This window comes from Balaenoptera musculus, chromosome 17 (assembly GCF_009873245.2).
Source record: "Balaenoptera musculus isolate JJ_BM4_2016_0621 chromosome 17, mBalMus1.pri.v3, whole genome shotgun sequence".
Lineage (NCBI taxonomy): Eukaryota > Metazoa > Chordata > Mammalia > Artiodactyla > Balaenopteridae > Balaenoptera > Balaenoptera musculus.
In genome coordinates this window covers 25,027,567-25,046,755 of record NC_045801.1, presented here as the reverse complement: position 1 = coordinate 25,046,755, position 19,189 = coordinate 25,027,567, and the positions used below count along the sequence as shown (strand labels likewise).

Sequence of the window (19,189 nt, the reverse complement as noted above, 5' to 3'; positions counted from 1 at the left end):
GGTCTAAATTATTGAGCTTGAAATTAGTCAATGTTCATTTTTATATTGATACTCATCTCTTCCAGTTTGAAATTTAAACTCTAGATCATTAGGTGATATATAGTGGGAAAATATTCTTGAAATTTGGAAGAGGTATAAAGGAACCAGAATATATTTTTTTCTAATGCCACTGGATGTTAAAGGTAAAAGTCTTAGAAATCAAAGAGTAGCAAAAAAGGAAAAAAATCCTCATAACCCCATCACCATGAGATGACCACAGTTGCCATTTTGTAATAAATCCTTCAGTTCACGAATACACAAAGACAGACAGACACAACATGTACAAGCTGTATTATTATATTATTATATGTACTGTTTTGAAGTCTGTTTTTTGCTCTAGCCGGTAATATGTCATGAACATTTACCCCATCCATAAATTATTCTTATAAGCCTTGTTTTCTAATTGCTGCATATTCTCCTTTGCTTATTAATCACTCTCTATCTTTAAACATTCATGATTTTGCTACTTTAAAAAAAACAGCAAAGAAAATCTAACATGGAGAGGCAGATATTTAGAGTTTTATTTATGATAAATTCCTTTGATATCTAATACAGTTATCTTTCAGAAATCATGCACAGACTGATATTCCCACTAGTCAGGCAGAAAAGTACCAAAATATCTTCACTGACAGTGTTTACAATTTTTCAAGTCTTAGACAATTTTCTGTTTGAAAATAATTACATAGTTACTTTTACTTATTTTTTCAAATCACTAGAAAGATTTATTTTTACTAGTTACTTATTGTATGTTAGCATTTTAACATTTTCCTTATGTGAACTCACTGTTCGTATTTTTGTATATTTCTATATATATGATTATAATTTTCAGATTAATTTCTAAAAGTTATTTATATTAAACACATCAAGCCTTTGTGTTTCATATGTGTATGTGTATATACGTGTGTGTATGTGTATATATACATATATATATAGTAAATTATTTCCTCTGATAATTCTTTAAATATTTATTTTGTTTGACGTATATTTTAATCATAGAAAATGTTTTTATTAATGGAACCATATCTTATCTCTTTCTATACATTTTTTGTCATGCTTTATAATAATATGAAATATTTATCATGTTTCTTTTTTAAAAATATTTATTTAATTTATTTATTTTTTTAAAGATTTGATGAAAGTTCATAATAATGCAGTTGACAAGAAAATTAGTTATTTCTGAGATATATATTTTAAAGTAATAACTAGGATTATGACTTATAACATTATACCAGAACATATAAGATTTTTAGAAATTTCATGTAATGTCTGAAACATTTATATTAACATATTTCCATACAAATAACCCAATGAAAGTTTTGTATTAGTTGTTTTGTTTGTTTTTTTATACTGCAGATTCTTATTAGTCATCAATTTTATACACATCAGTGTATACATGTCAATCCCAATTGCCCAATTCAGCACACCACCATCCCCACCCCACCGCAGTTTTCCCCCCTTGGTGTCCATATGTCTGTTCTCTACATCTGTGTCTCAACTTCTGCCCTGCAAGCCAGCTCATCTGTACCATTTTTCTAGGTTCCACATACATGCGTTAATATACGATGTTTGTTTTTCTTTTTCTGACTTACTTCACTCTGTATGACAGTCTCTAGATCCCTCCACGTCTCAAAAAATGACTCAATTTCGTTCCTTTTTATGGCTGAGTAATATTCCATTGTATATATGTACCAGAACTTCTTTATCCATTCGTCTGTTGATGGGCCTTTAGGTTGCTTCCATGACCTGGCTATTGTAAATAGTGCTGCAATGAACATTCGGGTGCATGTGTCTTTTTGAATTACGGTTTTCTCTGGGTATATGCCCAGTAGTGGGATTGCTGGGTCATATGGTAATTCTATTTTTAGTTTTTTAAGGAACCTCCATATTGTTCTCCATAGTGGCTGTATCAATTTACATTCCCACCAACAGTGCAAGAGGGTTCCCTTTTCTCCACACCCTCTCCAGCATTTGTTGTTTGTAGATTTTCTGATGATGCCCATTCTAACTGGTGTGAGGTGATACCTCATTGTAGTTTTGATTTGCATTTCTCTAATAATTAGTGACATTGAGCATCATTTCATGTGCTTCGTGGCCATCTGTATGTCTTCTTTGGATAAATGTCTATTTAGGTCTTCTGCCCATTTTTGGATTGGGGTGTTTGTTTCTTTAATATTGAGCTGAATGAGCTGTTTATATATTTTGGAGATTAATCCTTTGTCTGTTGATTCATTTGCAAATATTTTCTCCCATTCTGAGGGTTGTCTTTTCATCTTGTTTATGGTTTCCTTTGCTGTGCAAAAGCTTTGAAGTTTCATTAGGTCCCATTTGTTTATTTTTGTTTTTATTTCCATTACTCTAGGAGGTGGATCAAAAAAGATCTTGCTGTGATTTATGTCAAAGAGTGTTCTTCCTATGTTTTCCTCTAAGAGTTTTATAGTGTCCAGTCTTACATTTAGGTCTCTAATCCATTTTGAGTTTATTTTTGTGTATGGTGTTAGGGAGTGTTCTAATTTCATTCTTTTACATGTAGCTGTCCAGTTTTCCCAGCACCACTTATTGAAGAGACTGTCTTTTCTCCATTGTATATCTTTGCCTCCTTTGTCATAAATTAGTTGACCGTAGGTGCATGGGTTTATCTCTGGGCTTTCTATCTTGTTCCATTGATCTATGTTTCTGTTTTTGTGCCAGTACCATATTGTCTTGATTACTGTAGCTTTGTAGTATAATCTGAAGTCAGGGAGTCTGATTCCTCCAGCTCCGTTTTTTTCCCTCAAGACTGCTTTGGCTATTCGGGGTCTTTTGTGTCTCCATACAAATTGTAAAATGATTTGTTCTAGCTCCGTAAAAATGCCATTGGTAATTTGATAGGGATTGCATTGAATCTGTAGATTGCTTTGGGTAGTAGAGACATTTTCACAATGTTGATTCTTCCAATCCAAGAACATGGTATATCTCTCCATCTGTTGGTATCATCTTTAATTTCTTTCATCAGTGTCTTATAGTTTTCTGCATACAGGTCTTTTGTCTCCCTAGGTAGGTTTATTCCTAGGTATTTTATTCTTTTTGTTGCAATGGTAAATGGGAGTGTTTCCTTAATTACTCTTTCAGATTTTTCATCAGTAATGTATAGGAATGCAAGAGATTTCTGTGCATTAATTTTGTATGCTGCAACTTTACCATATTCATTAATTAGCTCTAGCAGTGTTCTCGTGGCATTTTTAGGATTCTCTATGTATAGTATCATGTCATCTGCAAACAGTGACAGTTTTATTTCTTCTTTTCCAATTTGTATTCCTTTTATTTCTTTTTCTTCTCTGATTGCCGTGGCTAGGACTTCCAGAACTATGTTGAATAATAGTGGTGAGAGTGGACATCCTTGTCTCGTTCCTGATCTTAGAGGAAATGCTTTCAGTTTTTCACCATTGAGAATGGTGTTTGCTGTAGGTTTGTCATATATGGCCTTTATTATGTTGAGGTAGGTTCCCTCTATGCCCACTTTCTGGACAGTTTTTATCATAAATGGGTGTTGAGTTTTGTCAAAAGCTTTTTCTGCATCTATTGAGATGATCATATGGTTTTTCTTCTTCAATTTGTTAATATGGTGTATCACATTGATTGATTTGCGTATATTGAAGAATCCTTGCATCCCTGGGATAAATCCCACTTGATCGTGGTGTATGATCCTTTTAATGTGTTGCTGGATTCTGTTTGCTAGTATTTTGTTGAGGATTTTTGCATCTATATTCATCAGTGATATTGGTCTGTAATTTTCTTTTTTTGTAGTGTTTTGTCTGGTTTTGGTATCAGGGTGATGGTGGCCTCATAGAATGAGTTTGGGAGTGTTCCTTCCTCTGCAGTTTTTTGGAAGAGTTTGAGAAGGATGGGTGTTAGCTCTTCTCTAAATGTTTGATAGAATTCACCTGTGAAGCCATCTGGTCCTGGACTTTTGTTTGTTGGAAGATTTTTAATCACAGTTTCAATTTCATTACTTGTGATTGGTCTGTTCATATTTTCTGTTTCTTCCTGGTTCAGTGTTTGAAGGTTATACCTTTCTAAGAATTTGTCCATTTCTTCCAGGTTGTCCATTTTATTGGCATAAAGTTGCTTGTAGTAGTCTCTTAGGATGCTTTGTATTTCTGCTGTGTCTGTTGTTCTCCTTTTTCATTTCTGATTTTATTGATTTGAGTCCTCTCCCTCTTTTTCTTGATGAGTCTGGCTTATCAATTTTGTTTATCTTCTCAAAGAACCAGCTTTTAGTTTTATTGACCTTTGCTATTGTTTTCTTTGTTTCTATTTCATTTATTTCTGCTCTGATCTTTTTTTTTTTTTTTTTTTTTATTTATTTTTGGCTGTGCTGGGTCTTCGTTTCTGTGCGAGGGCTTTCTCTAGTTGTGGCAAGCGGGGGCCACTCTTCATCGCAGTGCGCGGGCCTCTCACTATCGCGGCCTCTCTTGTTGCAGAACACAGGCTCCAGACGCGCAGGCTCAGTAATTGTGGCTCACGGGCCTAGTTGCTCCGCGGCATGTGGGATCTTCCCAGACCAGGGCTCGAACCCGTGTCCCCTGCATTGGCAGGCAGATTCTCAACCATTGTGCCACCAGGGAAGCCCCTCTGCTCTGATCTTTATGATTTCTTTCCTTCTACTAACTTTGGGTTTTGTTTGTTCTTCACTCTCTAGTTCCTTTAGGTGTAGGTATACATTTTTTTGTCATGCTTTATAATAATATGAACTATTTATCATGTTTCTTTTAGTAACTTCTGTGATATAATCTTCTCCTATTTCTCAGAATTCATATAGAATTTGTTCCAATGTCTTCTACTCTTATATCAGCCAATACCACATTCTAATTATTGGGGATTTTTTACACATTTTTATCTTACAGTTTAAACTCTTTTGCCTTATACTCAAATATTTTCCTGGTACTTTTTATGTGATAGTTTCTCAAACTATCGTATCGTTTTTTCAAGTAACTCAAAATACATTAGGAGTTTTGGATAATCCTGTATTTTAATTTCAAAGAATGAGAGCTTTATAATGTGTGGTAATTATAACCATGAGTATAGTGCAGATCTCCATTTTCCAACTTTATGCCTTACAGCACTATATTACAATTTTTTATCATGTAGATTCTGTATAATACTCATCAAATTTATATCAACAAATTACTACTTTTGTTACTATTTGCAACATAATATGCTTTCAATTTTTCTCATTCAGCTTTAAGGACATACATAGGCTCAAAGTGAAGGGTTGGAGAAGGATATTCCATGGAAATTTTAAAATAAATTTGTAAATAAATATCAAATATAAATAATTGATTATTATTATTATTAATTGATTATTATCATGAAGTCATAATGCAGTACTGGTCACAACATAAACTTTATCTTCTTAAATTATGTACTTCATTTTTATTTCTTTTTATTATTATTATTTTTTTCTTGAGAATTCTAAATTCTTTCTTTTTTTTCTTTTTTTTTTAACATCCTTATTGGAGTATAATTGCTTTAACATGGTGTGTTAGTTTCTGCTTTATAACAAAGTGAATCAGCTATATGTATACATATATCCCCATTTCTCCTCCCTCTTACGTTTCTCTCCCACCCTCCCTATCCCACCGCTCTAGGTGGTCACAAAGCACTGAGCTGATCTCCCTGTGCTATGCGGCTGCTTCCCACTAGCTATCTATTTTAACATTTGGTAGTATATATAAGTCCATGCCACTCTCTCGCTTATCTTTGCCCCTCCCCATGTCCTCAAGTCCATTCTCTACGTCTGCATCTTTATTCCTGTCCTGCCCCTAGGTTCTTCATAATCTTTTTTTTTTTTAGATTGCATATATATGTGTTAGCATACGGTGTTTGTTTTTCTCTTTCTGGCTTACTTCACTCTGTATGACAGACTCTAGGTCCATCCACCTCACTACAAATAACTGAATTTCATTTCATTTTATGGCTGAGTAATATTTCATTGTATATATGTGCCACATCTTCTTTATCCATTCATCTGTCGATGGACACTTAGGTTGCTTCCATGTCCTGGCTATTGTAAATAGAGCTGCAATGAATATTGTGGTACATGACTCTTTTTGAATTATGGTTTTCTTAGGGTATATGCCCAGTAGTGGGATTGCTGGGTCATCTGGTAGTTGTATTTTTAGTTTTTTAAGGAATCTCCATACTGTTCTCCATAGTGGCTGTATCAATTTACATTCCCACCAGCACCACAAGAGGGTCCGCTTTTCTCCACACCCTCTCCAGCATTTGTTCTTTGTAGATTTTTTGATGATGCCCATTCTGACTGGTGTGAGGTGATACCTCATTGTGCTTTTGATTTGCATTTCTCTAATGATTAGTGATGTTGAGCATCCTTTCATGTGTTTGTTGGCAATCTGTATATCTTCTTTAGAGAAATGTCTATTTAGGTCTTCTGCCCATTTTTGGATTGGGTTTTTTGTTTATTGATATTGAGCTGCATGAGCTACTTGTAAATTTTGGAGATTAATCCTTTGTCAGTTGCTTCATTTGCAAATATTTTCCCGCATTCTGAGGGTTGTCTTTTTATCTTGTTTATGGTTTCCTTTGCTGTGCAAAAGCTTTTAAGTTTCATTAGGTCCCATTTGTTTACTTTTCTTTTTATTTTCATTTCTCTAGGTGGTGAGTCATAAAGGATCTTGCTGTGATTTATGTCACAGAGTGTTCTGCCTGTGTTTTCCTCTAAGAGTTTTTTAGTGTGTGGACTTACATTTAGGTCTTTAATCCATTTTGAGTTTATTTTTGTATATGGTGTTAGGGAGTGTTCTAACCTCATTCTTTTACATGTAGATGTCCACTTTTCCCAGCACCACTTTTTGAAGATACTGTCTTTTCTCCATTGTATATTCTTGCCTCCTTTATCAAAGATAAGATGACCATACGTGTGTGGGTTTATCTCTGGGCATTCTCCTCTGTTCCATTTATCTGTATTTCTGTTTTTGTGCCAGTACCATACTGTCTTGATTCCTGTAGCTTTGTATTATAGTCTGAAGTCAGGGATTCTGATTCCTCCAGCTCTGATTTTCTTTCTCAGCTTGCTTTAGCTATTCCGGGTCTTTTGTGTTTCCATACAAATTGTGAAATTTTTTGTTCTAGTTTGTGAAAAATGCCATTGGTAGTTTGATAGGGATTGCATTGAATCTGTAGATTGCTTTGGGTAGTATAGTCATTTTCACAGTGTTGATTCTTCCAATCCAGGCACATGGTATATCTTTCCATCTGTTTGTATCTTCTTTAATTTCTTTCATCAGTGTCTTATAGCTTTCTGTATAGAGGGCTTTTGTCTCCTTAGGTAGGTTTATTCCTAGGTATTATATTCTTTTTGTTGCAGTGGTAAATGGGAGTGTTTCCTTAATTTCTCTTTCAGATTTTTCATCATTAGTGTGTAGTAATGCAAGAGATTTCTGTGCATTAATTTGGTATCCAGCTACTTTACCAAATTCATTGATTAGCACTAGTAGTTTTCTGGTAGAGTAGTTTTCTTTAGGATTCTCTATGTATAGTATCATGTCATCTGCAAACAGCAAAAGCTTTAGTTCTTCTTTACTGATTTGGATTTCTTTTATTTATTTTTCTTCTTCGATTGCTGTGACTAAAACTTCCAAAACTATGTTGAAAAATAGTGGTGAGAGTGGTCAACCTTGTCTTGTTCCTGATCTTCCTGGAAATGGTTTCTGTTTTTCACCATTGAGAATGATGTTGGCTGTGGGTTTGTCATATATAGCCCTTATTATGTTGAGGTAAGTTCCTTCTATGCCTACTTTCTGGAGGGTTTTTATCATAATTGAGTGTTGAATTTTGTCAAAAGCTTTTTCTGCATCTATTGAGATAATCATATGGCTTTTATCCTTCAGTTTGTTAATATGGTGTATCACATTGATTGATTTGCATATGTTGAAGAATCCTTGCATTCCTGGGATAAAACACTCTTGATCATGTTGTATGATCCTTTTAATGTGCTGTTGGATTCTGTTTGCTATTATTTTGTTGAGGATTTTTGCATGTATGTTCATCAGTGATATTGGCCTGTAGTTTTCTTTCTTTGTGACATCTTTCTCTGATTTTGGTATCAGGGTGATGGTGGTCTCGTAGAATAAGTTTGGGAGTGTTCCTTCCTCTGCAATTTTTTGGAAGAATTTGAGAAGCATAGGTGTTAGCTCTTCTCTAAGTGTTTGATAGAATTCGCCTGTGAAGCCATCTGGTTCTGGGCTTTTGTTTGTTGGAAGATTTTTAATCACAGTTTCAATTTCAGTGCTTGGGATTGGTCTGTTTCTATTTTCTATTTTTTCCTGGTTCAGTCTCAGAAGGTTGTGCTTTTCTAGGAATTTGTCCATTTGTTCAGGTTGTCCATTTTATTGGCGTATAGTTGCTTGTAGTAATCTCTCATGATCCTTTGTATTTCTGCAGTGTCAGTTGTTACTTCTCCTTTTTCATTAATAATTCTATTGATTTGAGTCTTCTCTTGATGAGTCTGGCAAATGGTTTATCAATTTTATTTATCTTCTTAAAGAACCAGCTGTTAGTTTTACTGATCTTTGCTTTGTTTCCTTCATTTTTTTTTGTTTATTTCTGATCTGATCTTTATGATTTCTTTCCTTCTGCTAACTTTGGGGTTTTTTTTTTTTTTTCCTTCTTTCTCTAATTGCTTTAGGTTTAACGTTAGGTTGTTTATTTGAGATGTTTCTTGTTTCCTGACATAGAATTATATTGCTGTAAACTTCTGTCTTAGAACTGCTTTTGCTGCATCCCATAGGTTTTGGGTTGTTGTGTTTTAATTGTCATTTGTTTCTAGGTATTTTTTATTTCTTCTTTGATTTCTTCAGTGATCTCTTGCTTATTAAGTAGTGTATTGTTTAGCCTCCATGTGTTTGTATTTTTTACAGATTTTTTCCCCATAATTGATATCTAGTCTCATAGTGTTGTTGTCGGAAAGGATACTTGATACAATTTCAATTTTCTTAAATTTACCAAGGCTTGATTTGTGACCCAAGATATGATCTAATCTGCAGAATGTTCCATGTGCACTTTAGAAGAAAGTGTATTCTGTTGTTTTTGGATGGAATGTCCTATAAATATCAATTAAGTCCATCTTGTTTAATGTATCATTTAAAGCTTGTCTTTCCTTATTTATTTTCATTTTGGGTGATCTGTCCATTGGTGAAAGTGAGGTGTTAAAGTCCCCTACTATGATTGAGTTACTGTAGATTTCCCCTTTTATTCCTGTTAGCATTTGCCTTATGTATTGAGGTGCTCCTATGTTGGATGTATAAATATTTACAATTGTTATATCTTCTTCTTCAATTGATCCCTTGTTCATTATGTAGTGTCCTTCTTTGTCTCCTGTAATAGTCTTTATTTTAAAGTCTATTTTGTCTGATATGAGAATTGCTACTCCAGCTTTCTTTTGATTTCCATTTGCATGGGATATCTTTTTCCATCCCCTCAATTTCAGTCTGTATGTGTCCCTAGGTCTGAAGTGAGTCTCTTGTAAACAGCATATATATGGGTCTTGTTTTTGTATCCATTCAGCCAGTCTGTGTATTTTGGTTGGAGCATTTGATCCATTTACATTTAAGGTAGTTATCAATATGTATGTTCCTATTACCATTTTCTTAATTGTTTTGTGTTTGTTATTGTAGGTCTCTTCCTTCTCTTGTGTTTCCTGCCTAGAGAAGTTCCTTTAGCATTTGTTGTAAAACTGATTTGATGGTGCTGAATTCTCTTCACTTTTGCTTTTCTATTAAAGTTTTTATTTCTCCGTCGAATCTGAATGAGATCTTTGCTAAGTAGAGTAATGTTGGTTGTAGTTTTTTCCCTTTCATCACTTTAAATATGTCCTGCCACTCCCTTCTGGCTTGCAGAGTTTCTGCTTAAAATCAGCTGTTAATCTTATGGGGATTCCCTTGTATGTTATTTGTTGTTTTCCTTTGCTGCTTTTAATATTTTTTTCCTTGTATTTAATTTTTGCTAATTTGATTAATATGTGTCTTGGCATGTTTCTCCTTGGATTTATCCTGTATGGGACTCTCTGCACTTCCTGGACTTGATTAACTATTTCCTTTCCTATATTAGGTGAGTTTTCAACTATAATCTCTTCAAATATTTTCTCAGTCCCTTTCTTTTTCTCTTCTTCTTCTGGGACCCCTATAATTTGAATGTTGGTGCATTTAATGTTGTCCCAGAGGTCTCTGAGACTGTCCTTAATTCTTTTCATTCTTTTTTCTTTATTCTGCTCTATAGTAGTTACTTCCACTATTTTATCTTCCAGGTCACTTATCCATTCTTCTGCCTCAGTTATGCTGCTATTGATTCCTTCTAGAGAATTTTAAATTTCATTTATTGTGTTGTTCATCATTGTTTGTTTGCTCTTTAGTTTTTTTAGGTCCTTGTTAAACGTTTCTGTATTTTCTCCATTCTGTTTTCAAGATTTTAGATCATCTTTACTCTCATTACTCTGAATTCTTTTTCAGCTAGACTGCCTATTTCCACTTCATTTGTTTGGTCTGGTGGACTTTTACATTGCTCCTTCATCTGCTGTGTGTTTCTCTGTCTTCTCATTTTGCTTAACTTACTGTGTTTTGGGTCTCTTTTTCGCAGGCTGCAGATTCGTAGTTTCCATTGTTTTTGGTGTCTGCCCCCAGTGCCTAAGTTTGGTTCAGTGGGTTGTGTAGGCTTCCTGGTGGAGGGGACTGGTGCCTGTGTTCTGGTGGATGAGGCTGGATCTTGTCTTTCTGGTGGGCAGGACCGCGTCTGATGGTGTGTTTTGGGGTGTCTGTGACCTTATTTTGATTTTAGGCAGCCTCTCTGCTAATGGGTGGGGTTGTGTTCCTGTCTTGCTAGTTGTTTGGCATAGGATGTCCAGCACTGTAGCTTGCTGGTCATTGAGTGGAGCTGGGTCTTAGAGTTGAGATGAAGATCTCTGGGAGAGCTTTCACCGTTTGATATTATGTGGAGCTGGGAGGTCTCTGGTGGACCAATGTCCTGAACTCAGCTCTCCCACTTCAGAGGCACAGGCCTGACAAATTGCTGGAGTACCAAGACCCTGTCAGCCACATGGAAAAAGAGAAAAAGGAGAAAAAAATATATCTCATTGCTCCCAAAGTCCACTGCTTCAGTTTTGGGATGATTCGTTTTCTATTCAGGTATTCCACAGATGCAGGGTACGTCAAGTTGATTATCGAGATTTCATCCACTGCTCCTGAAGCTGCTGGGAGAGATTTCCCTTTCTCTTCTTTGTTCGCACATCTCCTGGCATTCAGCTTTGGATATGGCCTCTCCTCTGTGTGTAGGTCGCCCTAGGGTGTCTGTTCCCACCCTGGCAGGACAGGGTTAAAGTAGCAGCTGATTAGGGGGCTCTGGCTCACTCGGGCCAGGGGAGGAAGGCGGGGTATGGAATGCATGGCAAACCTGCGGTTGCCGAGGCCAGCGAGATGTTGCAACAGCCTGAGGCCCACCTTGTTCTCCTGGGGAAGTTGTCCCTGGATCACGGGACCCTGGCAGTTGCGGGCTGCACAGGCTCCCGGGAGGGGAGGTGTGGATAGTGACCTGTGCTTGCACACAGGCTTCTTGGTGGCTTTAGCAGCAGCCTTGGCATTCATGTCCGTCTCTGGGGTCCGTGCTGGTAGCCGCAGCTCGCGCCCATCATTGGAGCTTGTTTAGACAGTGCTCTGAATCTCCTCTCCTCACACACAGTGAAACAATGATCTCTTGCCTCTTAGGCAGTTCCAGACTTTTTCCTGGACTCCCTCCTGGCTAACTGTGGAGCACTAGCCCCCTTCAGGCTGTCTTCATGCAGCCAACCCCAGTCCTCTCCAGGGATCTGACCCCCGAAGCCAGAACCTCAGCTCCCAGCCCCTACCCGTCCTGGCGGGTGAGCAGACAAGCCTCTTGGGCTGGTGAGTGCTGTTTGGCACCCATCCTCTGTGCGGGAATCTCTTTGCTGTGCTCTCCTCCGTGGCTCTGAAGCTTCCCCCGCACCACCCACCATGTCCGCCAATGAAGGGGCTTCTTAGTGTGTGGAAACTTTTCCTCCTCCCCAGCTCCCTCCCAGTGGTGCAGGTCCAGTCCCTATTCTTTTGTCTCTGTTTTTTCTTTTTCCTTTTGCCCTACTCAGGTACGTGGGGAGTTTCTTGCCTTTTAGGAAGTCTGAAGTCTTCTACCAGCGTTCAGTAGGTGTTGTGTAGGAGGTGTTGCACATGTAGATGTATTTGTGGGGAGGAAGGTGATCTCTATGTCTTACTCTTCCGCCATCTTGAAGGTCTCTCTGTACTTCATTTTTAAATTACAAAGAAATAATTTATCTAGAAAATTAATTATTCTTAAAACTAACTTTGTTTTTAATAGTAAAATATGTGAATAAAATATTTTGATGTTATGATATATTCTGTCATTTGACTGATACTCCACCTTCTCCATACCACTTTTCATGATTGAAGTTAGAATGAAATGCTCTTTTTCCAGAACACTTTTCACCTAGGAGTGGTAATGTGAAGCTGTTATCTGAATTAATGCTAATTCTGATATCTGCATTAATTATGAAAGGAAAAACCAATATATTTTATAATAGGAGAATAATTAAATGAACCATGCTTATAGTAAGACAAGTATCCACTAAATTTGATACTTACAATAATTCTAATCACATGTGAAGTATGTATATATTATTTCAAGGAGACTAAATATGAACATAAAATAGCATGTATAGTATGGTCCTAAATATACAAATATATGTCTCTGCTTCATGAGATTGAGTGATTTTTTTTTCTTTTTACCTTTTGCTATAACTTTTCTATTGAGAAAATACAATATTAGCATAAAAAAGTAAGCAAAGCTTACAATTCCTCTTTTTACATCAAGCAGACCAAATTTGTTTTAAGCTAAAGATATAACTAAAGGAGTTCTCTAATGGTGCATTGCTGTAAGTATCAAATTCAGCCACCAGTATCAGTTTTTATTTAATAAATTAAAAAACTTAGAGGAAAACAAGCAGAATCTTCAATAACTGGAGTTATAGAAAATAGTTTAAATATAGGAAATTGTGATCACCAAACCCAATATACCTCTTATACAAGCAAGTATAAGACCTACAAATCATCTTTTCTGTGTTATTACAATGCAAGTATAGCAAGCTGATTTTAAAAAGTCTATTGGCGTTCACAGAAAGTAACAAAACATGATTATCAATTTCTGAAAGATAGAGAATAGCAGACATACCATAAGGACATGTATTAAGTGAGGATGTGAGAGAAAGAAAAAGCAAGAAAGCAGTGAGTCAAAGGGACAAACACAAAAATAAATCAAACTGCCAGGAGCTGATTAGACTTCTAATCAAAGAGCAGACTGTGTACAAACACAGTCTGGAAGGAGCTGTAGGTTATACACTGGATTTTTTCCCCCGGTCTTGCTAATTAAAATCAGCTCTATAATATTAGCAACAGTATTTCTTTAGGCATAAAGACCAATAGATATATTGTATATCAACAATGACCAACATGCTATAGAGAACATTAGAACTGAGTTCATAAAACAAATACCAAGAATAAACTTATAATTTATATTTGTTTATATCTTTATATGTTCTACTATACAATTTTAAAAAATTGTTTTTATTTATCTAATTCATTAAATTTTACCTAATATTACTAAGAAAAAATAGGCTTTAATCAATAAATAAACCATGGAGATATATATATATTACTTATTTATATATATAATTTTTTGTAATTAATCAATTAATTAATTGATTGATTTATTACAAGCGTAAGCTCAGAACTCAGACAAATCTGGGTTGCAATAATGATCCTGCCTCTGGCTACTTTTAACAGTGTTAACCTTGGGCAAGTAATGTAAGTCTCATTTTCCAAGCTGTAAAATGATGATGATAATAGTAGGAATCTTTTCACATTGTTTGAACAGGGGAGAAGTTAAATATAACAAATACAATATACAGTGTGTAATCCTTATATATGCTCTGTAAATTAAATGTTGTTATTCCCTATTTACAGATTAGGAAAGAAAGAATGGGAACAATAAATTTATTTTCCCCATCTTACCATCTTTTAACTTCCCAGAGGCCACAATTGCTTAAAAAAAAAAGAAGGGGGGTAAAATAAAAAGATTTTCTCATTTTTGAGAGGATCTAGAGAGAATAGATCTTTGTACAAAAAATACTATCAATGAATTGATAGAAACTACCAGATAACATTTGGAGAGCTTTATTTTTTTTTCATATTTATACCAACTATATATCATACATTGCTGATGTAAAAGAAATATACAAAACTCTTTGTGCTTTTAGTTTTATATACATCAATTTCGCCGACTTGAAAGTCTAAGAAGCATCTTCCGTTTTCTTTCATAGCCTGATTGGATGTGTACAGGTGAAGGCAGACACCCACACCACACCTACATACACCCACTAGTGCAGGCAAGCACACACACATGACATGCAGTGCTGGATGTTTTCTATCTTGACTTAATGCTGTATCATTAACAAAAGACATGGAACTTTTAATGATACTAGCAATGATGATGAAATAGCACCATCGACGTGTCTGCCATACTGTATATCTTTGAAATGACTCGATATTAATAATTTAACAGAGTAAAAGGAAGTAGAAAATGAAGTTAGAAATCCTCAGTAAATAAATGTAGAGCAAAAAAAAAAAAAAAAAAAAAAGTAGAACCTCACCTGTAATCAATCTAGTGACCTTTTCGTTGTACAGACATGTGGTTGGAAACAACCCAGACATTTTTAAGTGTCATTCTGACTGCAAACAGTTGAAATGTATACTAAAAGCATTTTATATTCGTGAAGCAGTTTCATATACATTATCTCATGAGATATTCAGAAGAGCATAGTGAAATGGACAGTATTTTCTGTATTACTAATTCTTCCAGTTTAAACACAAACAGATGGTGTGGATTGCTCAAACAGCCAATGAACAACAAACCTAACCCTATAATGCAGGTCTTATCTCCTGGTCCAACAACTTTCCCACTATGTTACATGTTTTCTTACTAAAAGTGTAAGATAATATATATCAAATATTTATTTAAAATGGGAAAAATCAATGCAAAAGAATATGGAAGACTGGTGAATGTATAAAAACTTAATGTTGATAATCTGATTCCTGTAGATCAGGAAGGCAAGTACACAGTAACAACTACTAGAAAAAGTAACAGAATCACAGAATCATAACTCAAACATAGTCAAGTATGTAAGGGTCTTTAATTCTTACAGATTATCTGCTTAGAATATTTTGAATTAGAATTAAAAAAACCCCACTATACTACAGTTAAGGAAAAATATGCATACATTGGTAAAAATCTAGGGCTAAATGAAATATGCAGTGTCTGGCATTTTTAATTTGTTGGTTGAATTAGAGTTCATTTATGTTTAAAAAGAGTTTTTGATAAGACAGCAAAAATTATCATCATATGTCTAGATATTCTATTTTCTAACAAGAGATTCTAAAGAAACACTTATAAACAATCAGTGTGCCAGCTAATTTTCATATCTGTTTTATCAACTAACTTAAAAATAAATAATTTCATTTGTGTGGAGAGAAACATGAATGTCTCAGTTGATGATATGAAGGTCTACTTTTCAGATATTTAGACTTTATAAGCCATACACATTATCTAAAATTAATGTATTCTGCTATCATATAAATATTGATTTTAAGTATTTTGCATATTGTTGTATATTAAAATTGGGTACATACAGCTGAAAGACACGTTACATGTTAATCTTTCACTTTACTAAGAGTTATGCCCATAAAGAATGAAGCCCTGAGGTAAGAATTTTAAAAATCAAAATACCTTTAACCACTCTAAAGAGGTACAATTCAATTTAAATTCACTTTTTGCAGAGATAATATTAATATACTAGAGTTATGAAGTCAGACATATGGAGTTAATTTGTTCATGGGATGATATATTTCCAAATGAATAATAATTGGATGGCAAATATGACTTTATTATAATTGCACCACAAATGTTAAGCATCCTTTGTAAAATAAACTACTTTTACCCAATAAATATTTCCCTCCATTTTTCTATTCAAAATACACTAACCTTGTCCTAAAGTTTGTAGGATGAGGATGTCCATCATATAAGGATAAGTAGTCGTATTCTTCTTCTAGAGCAAACGACTGAAAAACAATTTGTATTCTATTTCGTTCTTCTGCTATTATTACCCATGTACAGTTTGCACCATTTGGATATCCATATGGAAAACCAGGGCTTTCTATAGTGCCATTAAGTCCTTTTAAAGTTCCACCACATGTATAAATAAATCCTGTAACAAAAGACAAATAAACAGACATTAATATTACATAAAATAAGAACAATCTAGAAGACATATTATTTGGAAAAAGCCTTTTGTTTTTCCAAGACCCATGTTACAATAATTTTGCAAATGACAATTTAAGAGCTAGGTAAATTATCTATTTTTTTTAAATAGGTAAAACATCAGTAGCAAAATACTAGAAGACGTGTCATTTATCATACATCTTGTGCTTAGTAATTATAAAACAGTTGATGAAATAAAATCCTCTACACTTCTGATTCATTATACATTACATGATCCAACATGCAAACACAATCCTAGAAGTAATTCCAATCTTATTGGTATCTTCCCTGAAGTAGTTTCTAATCTAATTGTGGGCACTCATAAACAACATTTTGACTTTAATAATGTTAGTATGCATTTTGAGTCTTAAAAAATTAACTCCAGTTTTTCTTAGTAAATCATGCTAACTGTTTTGTGTATGCAAATCTCCATCATGCAGCCAATGTGCCTTAGGAAAATCTGTCCCACTCTGATTTTATCAGAGGGATAAAAGGCTCAGACCTAAAAAACAAAACAAAACAAAACCTATGTAATTGCTCTTTGACCAGAGCACAGTCCTAAACTAACCATATCAGAGTGACATCTAAGGTTGGGGAGAAAAATTGAGCCCTGGGCAACTGACAGCAGCCATCTTAAAAACTTCCCTACTAGTTCTATGGGAGGTCTAAATTATTGAGAGCTTGACTCTTGGAGATACCTAGAAAACACAGCATGTTTCTTGAAGAATTTTTTATAAGTATATAATATTCTGTAGTCATATTGGGTAATGTAAAACCCTAAGATTTATAGAATGGTCAGAGAAGATGGTCCCCGGCATGTACCTAGACTGGTTGGTACATGCAATTAAAGCTTGGATCTAATTGCATGAGGCAGGCAGCCATGGTTTTGATACCGGAAAAGGTTTATCAAAAGTCCAGGCTCTCGTTCAACTTATCCAAAAGAATTTGGTCAAAGGACACAAAACACCAAGGAAAAAATAAACACACATGCTGAGGCTGAGGAGCAAAGAGAGCAAAGAAGCAGTTTACTGAGGCAAAAGTGAAAGTTACACACTCTAAGGAGAAGAGTGTGGGCATCCTCCTGAGTGAAGAGCTGCACTACAGGGTTGATGATCCCCCTTTTTATTTTATTTTTAGCCCTTTGAGTGGGTGGAGGGTCTTTTTGATTACGGGTGGAATATTCATTGAGGGGAGGGTTGAGGTGTGGCCTGGATTGCACCAGGTTGCATCAGCTTCTCATCCTGCGCATGCATTTGTCTCCAGAAGCTACTGTACATGCACTCTAAGAGCGTTTTCCCTTAAATTTTTCCTTACTAGTTGAGCGCCACATGTGGAAGGTCATACAGGGTCATCAGCAACCTGTGCGTTTTTATTTGCGTATGCTCCCCAGTTTTCATGATCAGAGTTTCTTGTTCAAACGCTACAAAGTTTCTGTTTTAGATGCCATTACTCCATGTGTCACAATCTTATCAAGTGCAAAACATGGAGGTCGCTTTGCCAACTGCCTAATGCCAATATGTGAGTAGGCTGTCCTTGGACCTGGTCTTGTCTTTCCTGCCTCAATTTCAGAAGTTCTGATGAGAATTCTTCACCCAGATTTTATTTCCACATCTATGTGTCCTACATGAAGCTTAAGTACCATGAAGCTGTCAGTGAGAGATACCAAGCTAATTTTGGGTGAGAGAATGCCATACTACCCAAAGTATCTTTGAAACTGGATGTAGAGATGCAGGAAATTTGGAGCTCCTCTCTCTGAGAAGAAATGAGTACAGTATATGTAATAAAGGTATGGATATTTTTTAAAAGTGTAAGAAACCATGCATCAAAGATGGGAAGCCAGAGTGGTAGATCATGGCAGATGGAGGCTAATTTGGGATGTTGTCCATTCATTCCACAGGAGCACCTTGCTTTTGCTAGGGGAGCCACTTCTCTACCAAACAGCTATATGCTTTGGAGTAGCTGACTCTACTGACTAGTGGTGAGGTGGGTGGCTCAGGGCTGGATTAATCAGTATAACCCTATCCTCCTAGCCGTATTCACTTCAGTAATATATTCTGATTATCTTTATATATGGGAAAGTCGTAAGCCTGGGTTATTCAGTATGTGATATATGGCATAGTTCTTGTGATCGTTTTGCCCTTTCAAAAACTTACCAAGAAACTGGATAAGGTAGAAATTTTTTAAAAATCAATATTTGTGTGTATACTTATAGTTTTGCTCATGCACCAAAAATCAAATAGGGCATTTTATTTTTTTCAAAAAAAAAAGAGAGACAGAAAGGTCCCTTTTAAAATTGCTTCTTGCAGAACAATTACTTTGAAGCCTTAGGTTAATTAGCTACCACCCATTTCTATTAGTGTTCCGCCTGAACAGCTTCCAATTTGAACTTCATAACTAAATGCAAGCATGAATCCCTTCAGCTACAATCTGATCTATGGGCTGTTTTTTTTTTTTTATTAATTAATTAATTTATTTTTGGCTGTGTTGGGTCTTCGTTTCTGTGCGAGGGCTTTCTCTAGTTGCGGCGAGTGGGGGCCTCTCACTGTTGCGGAGCACAGGCTCCAGACGCGCAGGCTCAGTAGTTGTGGCTCACGGGCCAGTTGCTCCGCGGCATGTGGGATCTTCCCAGACCAGGGATCGAACCCGTGTCGCCTGCATTGGCAGGCAGATTCTCAACCACTGCGCCACCAGGGAAGCCCAGGGCTGTTTTAAATAGTCTCAAGACCCATAACACTGATAGTTTTAGAAAAAGGACATATGT

At 35.6% G+C, this 19,189-nt stretch overlaps 1 protein-coding gene across 3 annotated transcripts in view; it reads right to left on the bottom strand.

Annotated features, from left to right (window-relative positions):
- Positions 1-19,189, bottom strand: part of CSMD3 (CUB and Sushi multiple domains 3) — a 1,196,954-nt gene that overhangs the window by 1,044,801 nt on the left and 132,964 nt on the right. For all 3 annotated transcript variants that reach the window (XM_036830958.1, XM_036830959.1, XM_036830960.1), the window contains exon 2: positions 16,153-16,375. In XM_036830958.1, the coding sequence (XP_036686853.1) occupies positions 16,153-16,375 (223 nt within the window). The remainder of the gene's footprint in view (positions 1-16,152; positions 16,376-19,189) is intronic.